The sequence below is a fragment of the Rhipicephalus microplus genome, unplaced genomic scaffold, assembly GCF_043290135.1.
Source record: "Rhipicephalus microplus isolate Deutch F79 unplaced genomic scaffold, USDA_Rmic scaffold_24, whole genome shotgun sequence".
NCBI classification, from domain to species: domain Eukaryota; kingdom Metazoa; phylum Arthropoda; class Arachnida; order Ixodida; family Ixodidae; genus Rhipicephalus; species Rhipicephalus microplus.
The window spans coordinates 9,614,403-9,638,002 of NW_027464597.1; the positions used below are offsets into that span (position 1 = coordinate 9,614,403).

Consider the following 23,600-nt stretch of genomic DNA (forward strand, 5'->3'; position numbering starts at 1 on the left):
CCTTGAGTCGTTTTACACTACAATGTTTTTCTTAATAAGTCATGGACCAACTAGAGCGAGGAAAAATTTTGCTAACCTTCCACGGCATGGGCAAAAAAAAAAAAAAAAGGATCACAGCATATCCACAGAGTGAATGATGATGAGTGGGGCGAAACCTCCGTCCGTCTGTCTGTCCACCTCTATGAGATGGCGCTATCTATTATACAATAAGGGAGATGCTACTGGGTATGCCAGAGGAACGAGGAATTGCCCTAAACCACAAGGAGCTTAGCCCCTTAAAGTTGTCCCCAAGAATCGATCATGCCTAAGAGTCAGCAAGCATTTTACGCACTGATGATGGTGAGAGAACGCTGGTGTCATGGAAAAGGCTGTTTCTGGGTGGGCCCGACAGCGGCGTCGCCTGCTGTGGCCGCGAGATCCCATCGGTCCGTGGGCTTGGGGCAGCGAGCCGGTCTGACACGGGGCTCCGGGCATCGGTTGGAGGGCCCGTCAGAAAGCTGGGCAGGCATCCAGCGGTGGTGCCACTAGGCGTGCCCACTGTGCAAGGAGAATCACACATGGGCTTGAAACTGAGTAAACACTGCAGAGAACTACACATAGGCAAGTACTCAGGCAACTGAGTTTCCTACTGTTACCTAGAGGAAAAACGTGAGCTGCGACACTGTTGTATGCATGGAAATGCTGTTTGCTGCCGGATTCGTAGTGGCATTGTTCATAAGGACAGTGGACGCCTCGAAGCCACATTTGGCTACAACCGTCCTTTGAGTTATTTTTGCATTAAAGTAGCCTGAATTTAGCTATTATTCCTTACTACTGCATAAAAAAACACGCGCAATTGTACACATTAACTACAGCGGCACGTGATAATATTTGTAAATTGATTGAAACACAGTGTGCACATTTGCACACGCTTCCTGAGTGGACAGCTAGCACTCTGCTGGAGACACTACCTCGTTCGACGATCACTCAATGTGCAGCGTTCCAGGACCAACATCAACAATACCTTTCTGTATTTTCCGGCACTCGCTTTTGGGAGGAGATTTGGCATCTAATTTGAAATCAAAAGTCGCCCAATGCGCTCTTATTAATATTATTTCCAATAAAAATGTGATGCGTTGTTGCCGGTGATTCTGTTTTTTATCCTTTTTTTTATCCCTTGCTCTCTACTTATCCTGTTAATAAGGCTGCATTGCACTGATGTAATACTGCTTTGCACTGCTGTGAATTCACCCAAGTGTACTTTGGGGGGGGGGGGGGGGCAGAAGCTAGGCAAGTTGCATGCTCTCTCACCTTAATGGAAAATAAGGACCTTTCCATATTATCATTCTCAATACTACAAAACCTTTGATGAAATTACATCTCAACACAAAATAATGCAAACACACTAAATGTATTTTAGATGTTTCGAAGGTTTGAATACACAAACACAAGCACACAAGTGCAGATACTTGAATACAAAACACTTTTGTTCGTTAGTGTTACAACTCCAAAACTTGTTTCAACAGGTGCAAACATATTGTGCCGCTGATGGAAGTTCGCTCCATTCATATGATGAATCTCAGCTTTGAAAGCGCTCTTTTAAATTGATTATAGTTTACCGAATAAATCCAAGTTTTAAGAAATTTTGCTGGTGGGTGTTTAGTGAAATCATCATCATCATCATCAGCCTGACTACGTCCACTGCAGGACAAAGGCCTCTCCCATGTTCCGCCAGTCAACCCGGTCCTGTGCTTGCTGCTGCCAATTTATACCTGCAAACTTCTTAATGTCATCTGCTCACCTAATCTTCTGTCTCCCCCTAACCCTAACCCTAACCTAGTGAAAGTTTTTAGATTAATCCGAATACACGGAGCCCTACTTATATTGCACCAGCAAAGACATCTTTGCTGGTGGGATGAATCGGTATTCAGAAAAGAAGCCGAATTTAGGAGTAAATGCAAGCTTAGTCTTTGGGTGTGTTCCAATACTCTCCCTAGACAGTTAAATAGACAGCTAAGTAGACAGCAGCCATTTTAAGTACCATTCCAATCATCACATAGCCGGCTAAACAGAAAGCTTCGAGATGACAGCATTTTAGACAAGACAAGCAGGCTGCTTTGCTGTCCAAAAAAAGATGGCGGCTCAGCGAATTGCTCAGATCACTCAGATCTCGCTAGAATGGTAGTCTGCACACAAGCAGATGCTTCTCCAGACGCTAATGTGAGTAACATTGAATTTCTTGGGATTTGAACATGAGATAACCAAAGAAAAAATAATGTCATATATATATTTTTTAAATCTTATCTTTCTCTTCTCGATTCAAGGTGGCATCACATTGCATTGACGCCATCCAGATGTGTTTCCATTTTACAGACAACATGGACTCGATGCTGTCATCTAAGCTGTCAGCGTAGACTATGATGCTGTCTAGAATTGGAACACAGCTTTTGTAAACTTGTTTTTCCACATTGTGTCTTGCAGTGATGCCTGCTTTAAAAAAAAATAAAGCTGTGCCTGCTAGAGTACAATGACAAACGAAAGCAGCTGCTGTCAACAGGGCATACCTACTCTGAAGTAGCTATGAAACTGCCTTGTATGGTTAGTTGGGACTCATGAAAATCAGCATGCCTGTAACGAAATAATAAAGTAACAGCAACAGGAACATTATCGGCACTGACAGGCAGCAAGAACTAATGAAGATTGGGGCACAAAACACCAAACAGATGCAGAAAGCCTGACACGATGCATATCGTGAGGTGGAGAATGCTATTGTCTCGATGGCCTTAGCGAGCTAACATTGCTTAATGTTCATAACAAAAACAGAGTCTCGCGGCAAACTCTGCACAGTTGTCTGAAAGTTATGAGAACATTCACAAGCTCGTCTTCAATACTAAACTGGCCTCCACCATGCCACCGCTGTGTTATGCACTAAATAGCTCTGCTGGTCATTCGCCTTCACAGAATAGAATGACTCACAAATTTTTTAAAACTTTGAAGGCTTATAAAATATTTGGTCCTAATTACAATTCACTTCAACTTTGCATATTCATACAAGCCTACACATATCTCAAGCCCCATAACAGAAAAATTAAATATTAAAAAAATTATACCTCTATTTACTGCTGAAGCAAGTATATACCAAAAACTGATAACATATTTGTTTTCAAGTTAACTAGCTAAATTTATATGGCCCACAGACAAGTTCAGCATATCCAGACTTCGTATTCCCACTGTCATGGACTGGCAGTGTTCATTCGTGAAGAAAAGAACCACCAGTTCGTCAAACAAAAAAGCAATTGAGTAAATCCAGACACCTAGTTTTTTTTCTGTACAAACATGGTGTTACAACACCACAATAACATCTTCCGCTACAGCATTGCAAGCTGATTGATTGATTGATATATGAGAATTAACGTCCTAAAACCACCATAGTGTTATGAGAGACGCCGTAGTGGAGGGCTCCAGAAATTTCGACCAGCTGGGGTTCCTTAACGTGCACCCAAATCAAAGTGGACGGGCCTACAGCATTATTTGCCTCCATAGAAAATGCAGCCACCGCAGCCGGGGTTCAATCCCGCCACTTGCAGGTCAGCAGCCGAATATCTTAACCACTATACCACCACGGCGGGGCGGTATTGCAAACTGAACTGACAGGAAATGCAGGAAAGTCAACATTCTTTTATACCTTTTCTTTTCTTTCGTTTATTTTTTTATTTTTTTAATGCCCTCTAATAAAAAGTATCGTTCCAAGTGTATCTCCCATGTTTATTGTAGGGACACAAGAGAGGACTTGGAAAAACTAGCAATTTGTTTTCCCACCCACTTGCAACCGAAAACTACATTCAAAGTATTACAGAAACAGTACATATACTTCATGTTCTTGTTAATCAGAGTTTGGCAGCGTTGAGTTGGACATATAAAAAATGGTAAGCTGGACAATGCGATGTTCATACCTTTTCATTCACTATGACAGTTGTATATACACTTAAACGGTGGTCCCTGCGTTTGTGTGCACAATTTGTTTATACTACTTTTTGTGAACTTCTGGCCAAAAAAGAATGAGATCTGTAGCCAATACGACTTGACCTCACTGTGCTGCGTGTGACAGTAGTCGATAACTTTGGTGAAGGCACCATGACGTTCCACGAGTCGTTCGACATGCTGTGTTCCAGAACCAACATCAAAAGTATAACTTTTTGACGCAATAGTGATAAAGAGCTCGTTTTAGGAAAATTCCCCGTCGGCGGTTGTGAGTGAAAAATCGAGAAAGATGCAAATGAAATGAATAATAAAAAATTCTGGGTCTAAGTGGGGATCGAAATCGGGTCGTTTGCGTGGCAAGCTGGCGTTCTACCACACAGCCACACCTCTGCTTGAGAAAACAGTGGAAATAGCTTCATCTGCTTGCAAATGCAGTGAAAGTAACTTTCATGCTTTACAAACACACACGTCCTGTATACGTTCTTCACGATACAACATGAAATATTGCCGTAATATTGCGTGGGACAAGTGTACATTGCCAACAGGCATCAGAACATGCGATTACCATGACGACTTCATAGTATAACGCCAGTCACCCGCAACAAAAGGCACACAGTGGGTGCATAGAAAAAGATTTCATACACAAAGTGCTTATATATCCTATAATATCCCATATTCGTAATACTTTTCTTACGCCACTTACGATTGCAGATGCTTTTGGTGATTTCTCATTTTCTGATGCTAATCTGCATGCACACCAAACCTTATACGCCCCCCGACACGCTTCACAATCATTATATCTGTTTCCAACTACTCCTGATGAGGTCGCATCAGTAATTGGCAGTTTAAGAATAACCAGTGCTGAGTTAGATAACATCCATCCGGGACATATTAAATTAATTTGCAAACCAGTATCATTTGTCACGACTCACATTATCAACCTCATGTATAAAACGGGCAGCTTTCCACGGGAACTCAAACGAGGTAGAATAACTCTAGTTTTTAAGAAAAGAGATCGCTCATTAGTATCCAATTATAGATAGATCTGTGTTTTACTTTTTTTAGCGAGGTCACTGAAAAAATAATTGAGAAACAACTGTTAAAATATTTAAACAAATTTAATGTACTTTCAACAGACTAATTTGGATTTAGATCAGGTTATTCTACTGACTTAGCACTTATATCTCTAACTGACCAACTATTGAAAGCCCTCGATGATGGTAAAATCGCAGGTTCTATATTCGCAGGCTTTACCCGGGCATTCAATACCATCAATTATGACATTCTTAATAAAACCCTCTCGCCTTTACATTTATAAATATAGATCTAACCCCTGCTGTCCTAATTGTCCCTCCCCATATGCAGACCTGTCACAGTGCCTGTTTTACTGCCCAACTGCTCATCAATCCACACTATTACCCTCCCCCATCCCTCTCCATCTCCTCCTGGCTCGACTGGATTGGCGCCGAAGGGGAAGAAGAACAGCGTCGACTGGTCGCACAGGCGGTCGAAATGCTTGGCTTATAAATTGTGGCTGAATAAAAGCCTATTACTACTACTTAAACTAGACTATGCGACAACTTACGAGACAGATATCAAGTTGTCAGTATATGCAATGCTTATTCCAAACCTAAAATTACTAATCTAGGTGTACCTCAGGAGTCAATTTTGGGCCCCTTGCTCTTTTTAGTTTATAATAATTACCTGTCCAATTGTCTTGCCTTCTTTAAGTGCATATGATACGCTGATGACACTAGGATTATTAATTCTAATGAATATATATCAGCAGTAGTAACCCAGCTTAACAGTAACCTTCACAACTTGTTAGGTTGATGTAAAACTAATAGACTTACCATTAATCCCTCAAACTAGATTTCTTTTGTTCTCACCAGAAAATAAATCACCGCTGTGCATTCTGCACATTTTCATTGATAACCATGCATTAACGGCAAGTGAATAATGTGTTTACTTAGGCTTAAATAATGACCATAATTTAAAATTTTAAAACCATGTAATACATCTTAAAAAAAAGTTATCTCACAGAATACGCATCATGATCAGAGCACGTCCATTTTTTCACGCCCGGTTTCGCTCTCACATTATTTCACCTTTGTGCACTCACACATGAATTACTGCATAACCTCATAGGGTAACACGTACACCACTCACCTAAAACCAGTACAAATCATTCAGAACCAGGCAATTCGATTAATGACGTTTAGTCCACCCACCCACAATGCTAAACAGTTGCTACAAGAAAATAAAATTCTCCATGTTACCACCCTTGTGAAATTCAATCTCACCACTTTTCTTTTCAAACTAATTAATAAACAAATATCATTATCAGGAATTCATTCATCATCTCTACTAAATACTAACCCAATTCGTTTTGCACAGCATAACTTCATTCTGCCCAAAGTGCGGGCTAATTATGTCAAACAGACAGTTCACTTTGCGGCCATATAATTATGGAATACATTGCCATTTCTGATGATGATATGTGGGGTTTAACGTCCCAAAACCACTATATGATTACGAGAGACGCCGTAGTGGAGGGCTCCGGAAATTTAGACCACCTGCGGTTCTTTAACGTGCACCCAAATCTGAGCACACGGGCCTACAACATTTCCGCCTCCATCGGAAATGCAGCCGCCGCAGCCGGGATACGAACCCGCGCCCTGCTGGTCAGCAGCCGAGTACCTTAGCCACAAGACCACCGCGGCGGGGCACATTGCCATTTCTACTACAAATTCAAAAAACACAAAAATTTCACCATGAATTGAACATTTTTTTGTTATGCAACACTCATGCCTAACCGGTTTCTCCCTCGCCATGTCATTCTCTTTTCAGTCTTTTTTTTTTTCTTTATCATGTTACGCTATTTATATCATGTTATGCTCTTGACCTTATACGTAGTTATTTGACAAACCACTACCAGTACACTGACACCAATGATTCAAAATCAGATCTGGGGGAAATTACATACGATGTTCCTCAGGGTTCCATCCTTGAACCACTTCTTTTCTTATTACATATAAATGATATAGTGAATATTGCGTTGCTGCCAGATATAATTCTTTACGCCGACAACACGATAGTATTTTTTTCAGGAGAGCATCTACATATGCTTGAATTTCAGGCTAGTAAGTGGCTCAATAATTAGGCTGAGTGGCTAAATGTAAATAAGCTTCAACTAAATACCAAAAAAACTAAATATACAATTTTTTGCTCCCGAAATAAGACTATTGGGAATGACGTACATTTTGAAATTTCGTGGCGAGAACATTGAGCGTGTAAGAATACATAAATTTCTAGGTGTTCTTTTTGAAGAAAACCTCAGCTGGTCTCCTCACGTCAATAACCTCACAAGACGCATCTCATGTTCAATAGGTATTATAAGTAAAGCAAAGCAACTTTTGCCCCGGTGATTAAAATACAGCTATATTATGCACTAATTGATTCTCATTTACAATACTGCCTCCTTGTGGGGAGAACAACAATAAAAAGCAATCTTAGAAAGCTGCATATTCTACAAAAACGTATTTTGCAAGTTATTGAAAATGTGCCATATGTAACTCACTCCACTTTTTAAAGCAAATACCATATTAACAATGCAACACATACTGGAAAAGAAGCTAGACATTGCAATATTCCAGAAAATAATGTCATGTCAGGACAGCTTTTATTGACAATTCCTGGGAAAGAGACTCGCTTACGAAACTAGAAAAACTATATATGATAAAGGTTTCATACGAACAAACTATGGCATGCAAAAACAATCTGATGCTATAGCAGATTTCTTAAATCATCATCCTACCGTAATAAACTTGGTACAGGAAACAATGCACATGAAATGCCTGAAAAAAAAGTTAACTTGATACCTCATTTCAATACAAGAATAATTCAGTTTTTTACCTTGCTGCAGTCTATACAGAACATATACTTATAAAATCTTTGTTTTATATGTATATAGAACAATGTATATATCTATCAAAATCCTGTATGTTTTACTTAACGATGTATAGTATATGTAATCTTTTATATGTATTTTTGATTATCTAACTGTCACTGATGCTTGAGTTGTGTGTCTCTAGGAAAGGATAAGACACTCAGTCAGGCACTCGTGCCTTTTTGTCACACCTCTTAGACAGGACAAATGTACGCATCATTTATCTTTGTCTGAAATAAGGTTGTCTGAAATACAGATATATATAAAAATATTTTACAGTTTTCATTTGCATATTGTTGATTTGAGCATTGTCGATTAATTGTATCTGTAGTTCATTTTTTGTAACCTTCCATTCTATTATTTTTGTCACTGTTGCCAATCAAATACTTATGCTTACGTTTCATAGGAGGTCCCATTTCAGTGTATACTACGGGATCTCCTCCTGTACATCCTTTTTTGTACAGCTTATTAAGAAATAATAAGATGTACAAAGATGGCTTCACTTCAGGTGGGTTCATTGATTGTAGAGTCTTATTGGCGCAAAGTGGCTGAAGACATGTCAAACTTCCAAGTTTGGGCTCGGAATGTTTGTGGAGCTGAGCATGTCTTAACTGCCACAGTTTTAGATATATTTAGGAAAATACATTTGAGAATGCAGTTTAGACATTTTCAACAGCCAATGGTGCAATGCAGCAGCAAATAAAAAACACGACAGCCACAGAATAACTCGCACGTTACAGTTTTAAGCCTAAGCTTCGGTTTAACTTAAACTTGAAAAATACAGCCCCAGTGGGGATTACGGTGACACCCAAGGAGCATTCACAAGTTGTACAGTTGTACAGTAGGCGCTTGTCTGTGTCCTCTCTGAGTGTGTGTATCTTTAGCGCTTGTTTAATCATGAACCGTTCACTGTTAAAGGGAACACTCGAATGCACAGCATCAACACTGCTGGCCCTCTAACAGCAAGTTGTTACGAAAACAATCTGCAGGCATACCCCCAGTGTGTCAAGAGGAGTGGGAACTTTCAACCCCCAGTAGTCTTATGCATATCTAAGCTACTATGCTTCCGTAAGACCATGAAATCTGAACATGCTGTGCACTCAGGTGTTTCCTTCAACAGTGGAAGTGTCTGTACGTGCTGTACACGAGAGTACACCCTTTATGTTCAAAAACTAGATTCAGCACCTGCTGTCCCGCTAAAGAACTTTGAAGGGAGGGGGAAACTCCTTTGTCATGTGATTTGATCGATTTGTGGGGTTTAACGTCCCAAAACCACCATATGATTATGAGAGATGCCGTAGTGGAGGGCTCCAAAAATTTCGACCACCTGGGGTTCTTTAACGTGCACCCTAATCTGAGCACACGGGCCTACAACATTTCCGCCTCCATCGAAAATGCAGCCGCCGCAGCCCGGATTCGATCCCGTGACCTGCTCCTTTGTCATGTGCCATTTCACATCAACACCTCTATACATAAAGGGCTTCATAGTTTTACAGGTGTTTTATTACAAATTCTGTGCAGTTTGCTTTCTACACAACATGGATGAAATGTGAAATCTCAAAGGGCTTTCCAGCGCACAGGGCATGACGACCACCAAACCAACATGCAACTGTATATGTTGTCACAAGCACGTTATCAGCAGAGCTGTCGGTCCTGCTCATAAATGGGTCCAGGCTTCCCATCTCGTGGAGTCGCATGAAGAGTTTTCCAGCCACTTGTTGCATTTGCTGGCCTTATTTGCATTTTTCAGGCAAATGCGGTTTACCGCTTGTCAAGTTCTCTAACGGCGCATTTGTCATCGACTGCATAGTTGAACATTAAAACCAATCGTACGTTGAATTAGTCAACGAGAACTGTTCATGCGCTGGCATATGTGCAATAGAGTGGAGACTACCCAGCAGACTACTTCAAAAACTAAATCTGTGCTTTACTCAGAGATGCACAAATTTTGAGTGCACAAAATTTCAGCAATAATTACATGATTAAAAAAAACTTTCCAGAATGAAAAACATTTTTTTAAAAGCTTTTTCTTTTTCTCTGATGGGGTAGAAGCTACTTTTGAGACTATTTGCTCGATGCCTCATGACATGTGACAACTATTGTCACGAGTCATTCATGTTTATGGCGTTCTGTTTGGGAAGTCTATGATACCGCAAGAACGGGCTTCACCCCATACTGAAGTTCAGAATTTGCTTCAAGTATGCCGAACCTCATTTTTGCCTATTTTAAGGAGGAGGGGGGGGGGTCTTTTTTTTGTCATGGGATGTTGTATAGCTACAGAATATCATTGTCACTGTGTGCATCCCAAATACTGTACAGTACTCAAACTGAAATTACATTTTTATAATGACTGCTATGAGCAATAGCTGGTGAATGTCACATTGCTGCCAATCTGACCACTAAAAGTCTAAAATTTTATTATTTCAATCCACGAGTACTGTAAATATTATAATCCATGAAGTCAGCATCTACCATTACGCTTAGTGCACACAACTTTTATCAAGAGTCTTCCACAAACATGCAGTTTACGAAATCTTATAATAGTACAGCATACTCTGAGACTAAGCCTACATGCCGAGTGGCAACCCAAAGATAAGAGAGGCAAATGTAGAAACCAAAAAAAGCATTTTATTCCGGGCTGGCTACACTTCCCGAATCGGTTTGCACTTCCACATCAGCGAGTCCAGCAGAGCCAGCACGCCGACCAATGTCGAGCAGCTGCCGCAATACGGCATTCTCAGTCGACAGACGCACAACGGTCTCTGTCTGGCGTGTACCAGACAGCTCGTCGATCTCCGCTGCCCGCCGCATCACCTCGGCCATTTCGCAGATCTTGTCGGCCAGGTGGTGGCAGTCCTGGTTACCTTCGCCAAGGCGCTGCTCGGCCTGGCACACAGAGCCCAGCCGTGCCACCTACACGACACCCCACAACGGCATTGGCTTTGTGCAGAGACAACTCAAGACATTCTCTGAACCACTACTATTTTCACCCGCCTCAACCAGACTGCCACTAACAAAGAATGACCAACCATAGCACCGATAGCCGTTATCCTTCACACATAAATTTGATTTATTGTGATGATGAATGGATGGTTGAAGGAATTCCAAAAGTAATATGCAAGAAAGGAGTCCAATATAAATACACAACCACTTTACACTATGCTTCCATCAAAGTTGGCTACTGCAATTGGCAATGAAACTCTCGATACTTTCCTCATCAGAAGAACATCCTAGCCACTGCAGCTGGCTAACGCAATGAACACAGGTATAATGTTGCTCGCATCGATATTTGCACAACATCGAGACAGACATGATGATGATATATAGTGTTTCTTGGCGCAAGGGCCACGTTATGGCCAAAGAGCGCCAGTATATGTGACAAAAGATTTGGGCTATGGGTAGGATGAGTGGCTGTAAAAGGGCCCAATATTCCTCACTCTAAAGGCGGGCAAACATATAGGGAATAAAATTATGAGAGTGACATGAAATGTGTAGAGTGAAAACTAGTGGTGAATGGTTTTAATGATAAAGCTATAAAGAGATTATAGAGCACGAATGTCCCTCAGGGGTCCTTGTCTCCAAGGGCCGCAAAACATGTGCTTTGTAATGTATGTATGGCAACAACAACCTCTTGTGATAGGTTGTTCTACAGATTACTAGGGTAGATCACGTGGAAGTTGCGAACATCTTTTAAAAATGCGAATAAAGAATGATGTTTGAAAAGTGGATCTCTACCGATGAACAACGCTGGGTGAAGGGGCATTTGTTCCCAATAGTATGTTAAAAAATGCTTTTTTCGAATGGGATCTTATTCACTGCACTGTATCTAAATATGTAGGACACTAAGGGATACGCCACATTTCTCACACATTGGTGGATCACCACCGGTCAGAAGGTGTGAGTGTGTACTATATGCGTGTCCGATACGAAACCGACAGAGTGCTACTTTTGTACGGCGTGTTTGTGATGTTGGTGGCCAGTCACCAAGGTAAGGCTTGATTAAATGTAATTTATTATGTACTTGTTTGTCCCAAGTATGCTGCCAGTAATCTCTCAGCTTTTTTTCTCAAAAAGGGTCTCAAGTACATTACGAGGACAGCTACAGATGACTGCAGAGTGTTCGCATGAACTGATGTTGCGAGCTTATCTGCTAGTACGTTTCTCTCAATTTCACGGTGTCTTGGCACCCAACATACTACTACATGCTGTTTCGATGCGTAAATGGCACAGAGGAGAGAGTGTAGCAGAACAATGACAGGATTTTTGTACTTTCTGATGGCTTTTAAAGTTTTTACAATGCTTAATGAATCCGTGTATATGACTGCATTACTTATTTCTGATTCTTCAATGTGTTTTGCTGTCGCCGGTATTGCATAACCTTCAGCTGTAAAAATGCATGAGTGGGGGTGGAGAATACCAGCACCCAAAAAAGATGGGCCCACCGCTGCGTAGGACACGCCCATGCGAGTCTTTGATGCATCAGTGAAAAATTCAGAGTAGGTATATTTGTGTGCCAATTCGCAGAAGTACACCTGAAAGTGTAGGGGTGGGGCATGCTTTGTCACAATCATGAAAGATGTGTCACAATTTATAACCTGCCAGTGCCATGGCGGGGCGCATGTAGCAGAAGCCATTACGCGGTGTTCGAGCAATGGGACGCCCGTGTCCGCAGCTAGTGCTCGAACACGCAGCGAGAAGGGCTGTTTCAATTTAAGTCAGTTTTGAAAGAGCTGGGAGCTGGATGTGTCGTTTACAGCAGGGTATGTAGGGTAGTCGGTCCTTGCGGTTATCTTCAAAAATATGTAAAAGATAGGTACAATCTTTGCATATGTAGCGACCATTCATATGAGTCTGCGTAAAGGCTTTCCACAGGGCTTGTACGAAAAGCTCTCGTACAAAGGCGAATGCCTAGATGGTGGACAGAGTCCAGCATTTTGAATGCCGTTCGTGTTGCGGACTGGTACACTATCGCCCCATAGTCTAGACGCATGCGGATAAGGCTTTTGTAGAGCCTCATCAGACATTTTCTGTCGCTGCCTCAACTTGGGCGGGACAGCACCTTAAGGATGTTCATTGCTTTCATGCATTTCTCCTTAATGTACTTAATGTGTGGTATAAACGTGAGCTTCGTGTCTAGAATTATGCCTAAAAATTTTTGTTCACTCTTGACAGCTACTCGCTCACCCTGCAAATCTATATGGGGATTAGGGTAGAGGCCTCTCTTCCTAGAAAACAGAACACAGGAGCTCTTTAGTGGATTCAGACTGAAAATGTTCTCATCTGCCCATTTACAGACCTTGTTAACACAGAGCTGAACCTGGCGCTCGCATGTCGAGAGATTACAGGATTTAAAACCTATCTGTAGATCATCAACGTATGCCGAATAAAAGATGTTACGTGGGATGCACGATCGCAGGGAGTTCATTTTGACTACAAAGAGAGTACAACTGAGGACACCGCCCTGGGCACTCCCATTTCTTGCACGAACGGTCATGACAACACATTGCCGACTCAAACATGAAATGTCTGATTGGACAGATCATTTTCTATTACACTTAGCGTATTACCTCGTATACCTAAATTTGAGGGGTCTCTCAATATTCCAAAACGGCACGTGGTATTGTATGCCTTGTCCATGTCAAGGAAGAGAGATAGAAAAAACTGCTTATGAATGAAAGCTTCACGTATTTGCGCCTCTATGCGGATGAGATGGTCTGTGGTGAACCGACCCTCTCGAAATCCGCACCGATATTGGTCGATAAGTTTGTTTGATTCCAAAAAATCTCATATTCGGCAGTTTATCATCTTTTCAATTAATTTGCAGAGTCAGCTAGTAAGAGCAATAGGTCGGTAACTCGATACGGAAGATGGATCCTTGCCCTGTTTAAGAATAGGTATTACTATAACCTCTTTCCACACAGAGAGAATCTCGCCAGAAGCCCATATGGAGTTATAGAGACAAATAGAGTTTTATGTGTTTCTTGAGGTAAGTGTTAAGCATCCGATATATAACACGATAACAGCCTTGGGGCTGATTTGCTGCAGCAGTTTAGCGCTGCCTGCAACTCAGCCAAGCGGAAGGGTCTGTTTTGTGGCTCATTTTTTCCACAATTACGTTCAAGTTTTTGCCTTTCTACTCTCTCTTTGTATCGCTTGAAAGTGTCAGAATAATGCGATGAGCTGGACACGTGTTCAAAGTATGCTTTTAGGGAGTCTGCTTGACCCTCAAGGCTGCCACCCTCTGTGTCTACTAGAGGGAGTGTGTGCGTCTGTCGGCCTCTTATCCTATTCACTCTGTTCCAGACCTTAACTTCATCAGTATAGGAACTAATGCCTGACAAAAACTTCTGACAGCTTTCCCTCCTAGCCTGTCCGCCTGTCCTTCGCCCTTGAGACTTTACTTGTTTGAAATTGATCAGATTCTCTGCAGTTGGATAGTCACGCAATAGACACCACGCTTTATTCTGCTTTTTGCGAGCATTCCTGCAGTCGTCGTTCCACCACGGGACACGACGTCTGCAGGGACCACAACTTTTCTGGGGGATACATTTTAAAGCAGCGTCAATAATAAAAGCGGTTAAATACATAGCAGCAGAGTCGATTCCTAGAGAGAAAATCTCGGCTCACGATATAGTACTAAGACTCTGATACTTTTCCCAATCAGCTCTGTCTACCTTCCAAGTTGAAGCCTGAGGTAGAAATTCATTTTCTTTTGGTGTCTTCAGTAATATGGGAAAGTGATCACTCCCATAGGGTTTTTTAATAACGTCCCAATTAAAATCAGGTAAAAGTGTAGATGAAACAATGCTAAGATCAATGCACGAATACGTTTTGTTCGCCAGGCTAAAAAATGTTGGTTCTTTCTTATTTAAAATGCATGCATCTGTGGAAAGAATAAAGCTCTCAATCAAGCGGTCTCGCACATCACTCCTCGAGTCACCCCACAAAGGGCTGTGGGCATTAAAATCGCCAAGGATGATATATGGTTCAGGTAGTTGATCCATAAAAGACTGAAATTCTTGTTTCTGCAGCTGATAATGAGGAGAAATGTACACTGAGCAAATGGTAGCAAGTTTCCCTTAGACAACAGCACGAATGGCCACTGCTTCGAGGGCCGTTTGTATCTGCAAATCTTGACAAGCTATGCATTTGTCTAATATAATAGCAACGCCACCTGATGATGCGATTGCATCATCTCGATCTTTGCGGAAGATGATGTGGTCTCTAAGGAAATTCTTGTGTCAACACAGATTAGTCCTCTAACAGATAACTGTACGAGTTAGCCTTACAAGCAAAACTAACAGAGCAGATACGAATAAGATATATGTCCTGTCATACACTTATTCATTGTTGTCATCTAGTATCACACATTGTTTCGTCCACAAGGCTAGAAGTAATTATCCAAATCACTCATCACTGAGAACCTGAGCCAGCTTGGACTTATGCAAGCAGATGAAATATTTGCAATGTGTAGAAAGTCCTAACAAAAGCTGAGCTCATTGTAGAGATAAGCAGCGCCTCATTACTGTACACTAGTCATCAGTCACATGGCAGTAGCTAAGCTGTCTAGCAAACCAAAAGATGGTGCCAGCATCAATGTGATGAGCTACCTCTAGGGAAGCTGTGCCTATCATCACTACGTCCTGTGAAATTTATGATGTTAGCTAAAGGTGTACAAATGATCTACGCCTCCGTCATGAGCATCCTTAAAACAAGAGCTAACCTAACATGGACTCATTCACACTGGCGAATTTCGGTGGCCACGCGACTAGTCACATATGATAACATTAGTCAAAAAGACTTTATGGTCATTCTTTCAGTGCTAAATTTTTCCGTCCATGACTGCAGCCACAACCCTATGAATCAAACCACTGCTCAAGAGCTGCACAACCACTTTTTTAAGTCTGAGAATGGCCATGCAAGCTGTAACTATGTGGCAATACAACGAAATGGTCACGCCCGCCAGCGTGAACATTCGTTGCATTGAGGTACTTCTTAAGTTTCAATCATTACAGGTCCTATTATCTCCTACAAACTTGGTAGAGGAATTTCATGCGGCAAAACCACCATACGACCATGAAGCATGCCGCACGCACGGAGGACAGTTTATATCAATTTTGAGCATGTAGGTTTCTTTGATGTGCAACTTAATATAAGTAAACAGGCATTTTCCATTTGGTCTTCCTTAAACCAGGTCCTTGGGGTTGGCAGGAATGGAACACGTGTGCTCAAGCTCAGCATTAACTGAACAAGTGCCTTCAAGCTCAGCAGAAACTGAACAAGTACCTTCAAACTCAGCAGAAACTGAACAAGTGTCCTCTTCAAGCTCAGCAGAAACTGAATTACCCTCAAGCTCAGCAGAAGCTGAACAAGTGCCCTCAAGCTCAGCAGAAACTGAACAAGTGCCCTCAAGCTTAGTAGAAACTATACACGTGTCCTCCAGCTCGGCAGAAACTATACATGTGCCCTCAAGCTCAGCATAAACTTTACAAACGCCCTCAAACTCGGCAGAAACTGAACAAGTGCCTTCAAGCTCAGCAGAAACTGATCAAGGGCCCTCAAGTTCTGCAGAAACTGAACAAGTGCCTTCAACCTCAGCAGAAACTGAACAAGTGCCTTCAACCTCAGCAGAAACTGAACAAGTGCCTTCAACCTCAGCAGAAACTGAACAAGTGCCCTCAAGCTTAGCAGAAACTGTACAAGTGCCTTCAAGCTCAGCAGAAACTGTACAAGTGCCTTCAAGCTCAGCAGAAACTGAAGTACCCTCGAGCTCAGCAGAAACTGAAGTACCCTCGAGCTCAGCAGAAACTGAACAAGTGCCTTCAGCCTCAGCAGAAACTGAACAAGTGCCCTCAAGCTTAGCAGAAACTGTACGAGTGCCTTCAGTCTCAGCAGAAACTGAACAAGTGCCCTCAAGCTTAGCAGAAACTGTATAAGTGCCTTCAAGCTCAGCAGAAACTGTACAAGTGCCTTCAAGCTCAGCAGAAACTGAAGTACCCTCGAGCTCAGTAGAAACTGAACAAGTGCCCTCAAGCTCAGCAGAAACTGATTAAGTGCCCTCAAGCTCAGCAGAAACTGATTAAGTGCCCTCAAGCTCAGCAGAAACTGCACAAGTGCCCTCAAGCTCAGCAGAAATTGAACAAGCACCCTCAGGCTCAGCATAAGCTTTACAAATGGCCTCAAACTCAGAAACTGAATAGGTGCCTTCAAGCTGAGCAGAAAGTGATCAAGGGCCCTCAACTTCAGCAGAAACTGAACAAGTGCCCGCAAGCAAAGCAGAAATTGGACAAGTACCATCCATATTAGCAAAACACAAACCCCCATCCCCTAGTTTAGCAATGCAATACTTTAGCTGCTCAGCTACCACAGCAGGGTCGCGGCTCCTTGTCAATCACCAGTGTGAATGAGCCCCTAGTGGTGGTGCACACATGCTTGCCTGCTCCCGGTACTTGGCCATGATCAGCTCGAGGGCCGACTGGTGCTCCTTGAGGGCAGCGACGAGCTCACGATTCTCCTGTTGCAGCTCACGCATGTGCCGGTTCTCCTGCTGGATGGAGAGGACAAGTGCAGCGCGCGGCCGCGGCGTCGCCGCCACGCAGCTGAGCTGGGCAAGCTCCTCGTGGTACTGGCGCATGGCCTCCACGCCCTGGCTCATGGCCTGCGCCTGAGTCAGCAGGCGGTCGGCGTTGCCGTCTTGCTCACGCAGACGACCCACCAGGCGGCGCGCCTCGCCCAGAATCTGCTGAATGCTCACCGTGCTGCTCATTTCTGTTGGCGGGCTGATGGGCCTGCGCACCACCACGTGCAGCCGGCTGTTTTGTTAAACGAACCATTTGAGTGCAGGCCACAAGTTTCCCCCCCGCAACGTAACAAGTAATTCCTACAGTCTTTAAAACGACCACAGGAAGAACCCCGACTACAATCAAAAGGAGACTCGAATGAACTTCTGGATGAACGATGTTTCCAGCATTAATCACACAATGTGGAAGACTATACAGAACCAATGTGAACTACTCATCAGGCGACAAGGGCTTACCCATTCCAGATGCTACTGAAGGTTAAAGAAGGAAGAGTTTCATGCACTGCATTACCAGAGTCAGTCCTACAGTCCCCTATGATCTCCGTCAAACATCACTGAAGAACAATATAAACTTTGGGTAACCAACAATACGAAAAATGTGAACTTCTGAGTGACAATGTTCTCAGCATTAATGATGCAAATCAGAAATAGAAAGCCAAAGTGTACTGCTTATCTATCAGGTGGCAAGACGAGCGCCAACTTTGTATATTAGCAAAAGTTCATGAAGAAAGGAGGAGCTTTATGGGCTACACCACAACCGACAATTTGGGGGCCTGCTATTGTGACTATCAAATCCCCGTCTTATGAGACTCAACACGCTCAACAGTGCACCAACATGCCCTGTAGAGATACGCATTGTACAGCTTTCTCAATGCCTTCCATACACCCACAACAAAACATGGCCAAGCTAGACGCAATGTACCTCGCACAATGGCCGAAGTATTCATGTTTTCCGCCGGAAAGTTTAGCCCCCCGCACAATAACTTGCACACTTATACGAGCGATTATTGCCTAGCAGAGGAACCCTATCTTAACATATTTTAAAACCCCTCATTCCCGGGTACTTATCAAGCCAGCTCCTTTTCACTGACCCCTCTGTGCTTTTTTTTTTTATAGACAAATTAGAAATCTGGATGACTGAAGGAACAATCAACAATTCAGACACCAGCACGTCAAGCATCATCAAAACAAAGCTAATTTAGACACAATGACTGACCGATTGCTGTCATCAAGGCTTAGGCAATAGTACACTAACATATGCTACTCCGTCTGAGGGAGCATTACACATAGCTTAAGAGTAAGGCGCACTTTGTTGTTGTCTGTGTACATTGAGCTTGTCTTCAATGAAAAGCGATCTTCACACGTGGTTGTCTCATCCGAAAGCAAGCTGATCCCCTTACCTCACCCAAAACGGATGAAAGTGCACAAGATGCTACAACAATTGCACACAGACAAGTGAGGCATTCATTCTTGCACCCATAGGGTAAAAAGACTTCTTTCCATGCCTTTGGTGGAACAGCAAAATGTACAGCAGTAGTCATGATAGCATTGATAACATAAACGGTGGTGTGGCATGCTTTTCTAAATCTTTTTTTTTTTGTGCACAAATTAGTCACGATCCACATGTTGCATACTCCCGTTTTACTTGCAAAAACGGCTTGGCCAACAAGTAGGCCTGTCCCACCTAATGAGATGTTAATGATCACTAACAAGCCAGATTACTCTTATTGGAACAGCTCGGAACACACCAGCTTAGCGAGTGAAGATGCTGATGACCACAGATGTCAGCATGTTCTCCGAACAACGCGCTGAACATGCCGGGATATTTTTGTCATCAACTACAGTGCATGCAACATTGTTCTCCCATTGCATGCAACATTCCAACGGCACAAGCAATGGCTCTGTTGTTTTACAACTACTGAAGTCTTCGTTCGCTCCATGAAATGTGTTCCCAGGATTAGCATTGAGCAAAGTAGCATCGATGAACAATTCAAAATTAGAAATTACATCTTTTTCGTATATCATCGCAATAGCACTCATCACAGAGCAACTAGAACATCGGCATAGCACTGTGGGAGTGCCTTGCTATTCCTCTGTATACTTATTGCACTACAAAGGAATCGCATAATTCGAAGAACCTCGCACAGCGCCATGTTGTGAACGTTGTGTTTTCAGCCCCGCAGGAAATGTTTTTTTAGTGTGCTAGAGTAATAAATCTTATTGACCAAAACACCCAATTCCTGTACTTCTGTTTGCAACATTAAACATAGATCAAGGTTTGTCCCCAGTGCCTGTGCAGCAGTTCAAGAATTTGCGTTTTCTTGTGGATAGATGAACATGGGACTAACCGTGTATTAATGTTCGGTTGAAAGAGCGCTTTATGAATTTCGCAACAGATTGCTATTCCCATGTGTCTAAGCACTGAGGGAAGTGTAAAGTAGGTAGCGATAACTCGCCGTCATCACTGTCCAATGAACTTGATTGATTGATATGTGGGACTTAATGTCCCAAAACCACCATATGATTAAGCAAGACGCCGTACTGAAGGGCTTTGAAAATTTCAACCACCTGGGGTTCTTTAACGTTCACCCAAATCTGAGCACACGAGCCTACAGCGTTTTTGCCTCCATCGAGAATGCAGCTGCCACAGTAGGAATTCAATCCAGCGACCTGCGGATCAGCAGCCGAGTGCCTTAGCCACTAGACCACCACGACGGGGCAGATGCCTCATCCACCATGCAATCCTAGGCTGAGGGTTCATACGGGAAGGGACAACCCCCATATTGATTTTGGGGGGACAATGTAATTTTGTCATACTCGTGTGCCTTCACTGGAATTAGGAGTGAAAAAAACAGTCTGTGCACGTGCATTTTTGGAAAGCTGCCTGGCAGATTTTCGCAAATGGTCAACTGCGTCATACATTGTGTAATCAAAATCATCAACGCTGTTGCCAATGATGATCAATTAAAGTCCCCGATTGCTCTTTTACGGGCAGACCTTCACACGCACTCATTGTGGCATTCGTATGCTTTGACACCTTGTGAAATTTTACATTTCTGCCACAAAATATCACATGCAATGACACTCCTTGCACTGCTAAACATTCATGAAGATTTTTTTTCCCAAAGCGATTTCAAGCATGGTCAGGGCTCTCAGAAGGCTGGGGTACGATTTTCACACATACAATATTTTAAGCATTTATTTATATCAATTTGAATTTTTCAGTGATCTTTAACAATTTTTTGCTCACAACCGAGGATGCCAACATCGGAATTTCTGTGAAGCGAGCTCTGCAATAATTTGTACTCCAGTTGGCAAGATTACCCCTATTTTGCAAAGCCCACAAATGCACACTGATGAAGCAATGCTACATTAATGAATTCATCCAACAGCAGCCCAAGAACTTGCCTTGCATGAGCGATTGCAGTCTAACAAATGTATGTACTCTCACATGTGTACATCTATGTACTAGTCTGTGTAGAGCTCTGCCTGTGCAGATGGCACAGCTCTGCAGAGCAACACCTGACAGCAGTTGCAGGCTTTGACATGGTGTGCCCAAAGTGTGTGTGGCCTTATAGACATGCAGAAGTGCTTAACGCGAGTGACAACGTTTAAAGGTGCACACGTTCTAAAGATGCTCGCTCTCTCCCAGGATGCTTTCAGCATCTCAATTACAAAAGATCACGAATTTCGGCCAATAACACGCACTTAGTTAGACACATATTCGCAGTATTTTAGCCACTTCGCACAAGACAAACAAGGACAAAGATGGGAGATTAACGAACTGGTACAATCTAACAACTGGTTTATTTTTTTAAATACATCTGCTCAATAGTCCACATGATCTGCATAATGTTGTCAAAAATACACATTTGTGCATATAACAACACGTGGGGGGGGGGGGGGGGTGATGATCAAAACTTTATTACTCCCAAAAGAGGGGACCGGCCGAGAGGTCGGTTACGCTACTTCGAGGAGATCAGCGGGGATCCCTTGGGACACCGCGGCCTTTCAATGCGCGTGAGATTACCCGGTGTTGCTGTGCCGAGTCAGTGATATGCAGAAGGGACTCCCATGTATCTTCTATGTGAGAAGCGGCAGCATACTGTGGGCACGTCCATGCCATGTGTATGAGGGTGGCCGATTGTGAGCAGTATCTACAGTGTGGTGTCACGAGGTGGAAGGGGGGCTCAGATTATCACATTCGTGAGGCAATGATCTACATACTTGTAATATCCGCGAGTCATGTGCATTTTTGACGAGATCGCGCAGATAATGCTGGTTCAATCAATCAGTTTATTATCATGTCATAAAGTAAGTTACAGGGAGTAAAATATACAGAAGAGGGTCCCAAAGTACAAGACTGCAACGGGACCCTCAGTTACTAAAGCAAATGTATCTTCCAAAAATAAACTAGTTAGATTGCACCACTTTATTCTCCCGCCTACGTCCTTGTCTTGCACAATGTGGCCCCCAAAAGATGAATTCATTCCAACTAGGCTGAGTAGCAGTTTTGCTCCTGTTCTCATTTGAAACGAATCATCTTTTGGAATCTTCGGTTACAGAAACACATCTCTGTATGTTTCTAGTTGTGCAAAGCAGGTATGCATAATGATTAGAAGTTTTCAGTTATGTTTTTGGCTAGACCTCAGCTCTACAACCTGCCTGTAGTGACAGGTGACATGTTTGACAATTTGGGGGCTAGGAAAGAAGACAGTAGTGCACACAGGGTGGCAAACTGTAATAAACAGCATTACATATTAAAAAAACATGTATTATGCTACAATTGGCTGCCTGAAACCATCTGTGGTCCCTAACGTTGTTACCTAGGTTACTTAGTTTGCTCAACATTTTCTACGTGCATGCCATTTTACCACGGGGAAATGTCCATCTCCTGAAAAAATGTGTGCACGTTTTGCAGTTTCAACAATTTTCCGTTGTGGGCCTGCTTCTGCAGTGGTGTTCATCTATTTATACTGCTAGGCTTCCCCATCAATTTCACTTCTTGCATTTGTTTAGTTGCAGTTCACTTTATGGGCATTATCGCGATCAGCATGTCAATTCAGATGCCTACAATTAATGTCGTATAGGGGTGAACGTTTTGAAAGTTGTCACGGTCGGGGCAGGGACGTGGAGTTCGTTCGCATTTGCCCCTTCACTACCAACTTACAAGTTTGAGCTGTCGTTTACATCACAATGCATGCATAAATTTCAGTCCAGCGTAGCTACCAACGCTTCAGCAAGAAAAGGCGCAAGACGAGTTAGTACAGTCACCGGAGAAATGTGCCGAAATTCACAGTTCCAGCAGGGGACAAAAGAACTTTTTGGGGGGCAAGTTGGTGCACACTTGACGCTGTTTTTTTTTTTTTTTCTGCTCCTCCTGTTTCGCGATTTTTTTTTTTTTTTTTGCGCTTCAGTCATCTGCACCAAGTATCCAGCAGGGGCCATTGCGCTAAACTGCTGATGCTAAGTGCCGTTTCTGAGCACAAAATTCCGGCCGCATGCCTATCCTTTTCCATGATGTCCAGAATGTGGTCCGCAGTGGCACCCCAGAAATGATACAGTTGACAACTCACGTTGCTGCAGTGTCCCCGGTGAGTTGCCTGCGAACATGCCCGCAGCGGTTCAAGAAGCAACCAGCCCTCTCTTTGAACTCGAAGTCCTGTCGAAGACACCGAAAGACATTTTTTAAAAAACACGGTCAACGGCCACACCTTGCGCGGTACAGCACACCGATGGGGGTAACCGACGCCGCACGAGCAGGAGCTTAATATTTAGCCGTAATTTTTCTAGTTAGAATGCGCTTTTACATTTGTGTTTGTGCAAGATGCGAGAAGCATTCGTAAATGAGAGAAGATGCACTCACCCGGCCACTTCCCGACTATCCCAACGCTGAACGTAATTTTGTTAAATCGATTACAATTTTGATTTGCTTTTGGCTGCAGCTTCGACTTGCATTGCCTCGAAACAAAACTTCGAAAAGAATGTTTGGTTTAAAGTAAATATTAAAAAAATATAAGTATGCATATATGTATGTTTTAACTGACCTAATTAAGATTTTATAACAAAATTTGTATTTTTGGCACATTGGCTTTGGCAGTCATAAACCAC

The 23,600-nt window shown here is 42.7% G+C and overlaps 1 protein-coding gene across 4 annotated transcripts in view; it reads right to left on the reverse strand.

The window, feature by feature from the left end:
- The window catches only part of LOC119180702 (FGFR1 oncogene partner 2 homolog), a 55,198-nt gene that overhangs the window by 31,358 nt on the left and 240 nt on the right, over nt 1–23,600 (reverse strand). The window contains exons 1-3 of one of the 4 annotated variants that reach the window (XM_075884159.1): nt 23,356–23,462; nt 23,066–23,151; nt 332–537 (exon numbers count right to left, since the gene is read on the reverse strand). In XM_075884159.1, the coding sequence (XP_075740274.1) occupies nt 332–537; nt 23,066–23,102 (243 nt within the window). In that variant the 5' untranslated portion in view covers nt 23,103–23,151; nt 23,356–23,462. Of the gene's footprint in view, nt 1–331; nt 538–10,517; nt 10,823–17,345; nt 17,722–23,065; nt 23,152–23,355; nt 23,463–23,600 lie in introns of those variants that run through there. The other 3 variants (XM_037431832.2, XM_075884161.1, XM_075884160.1) reach the window with 3 other exon arrangements.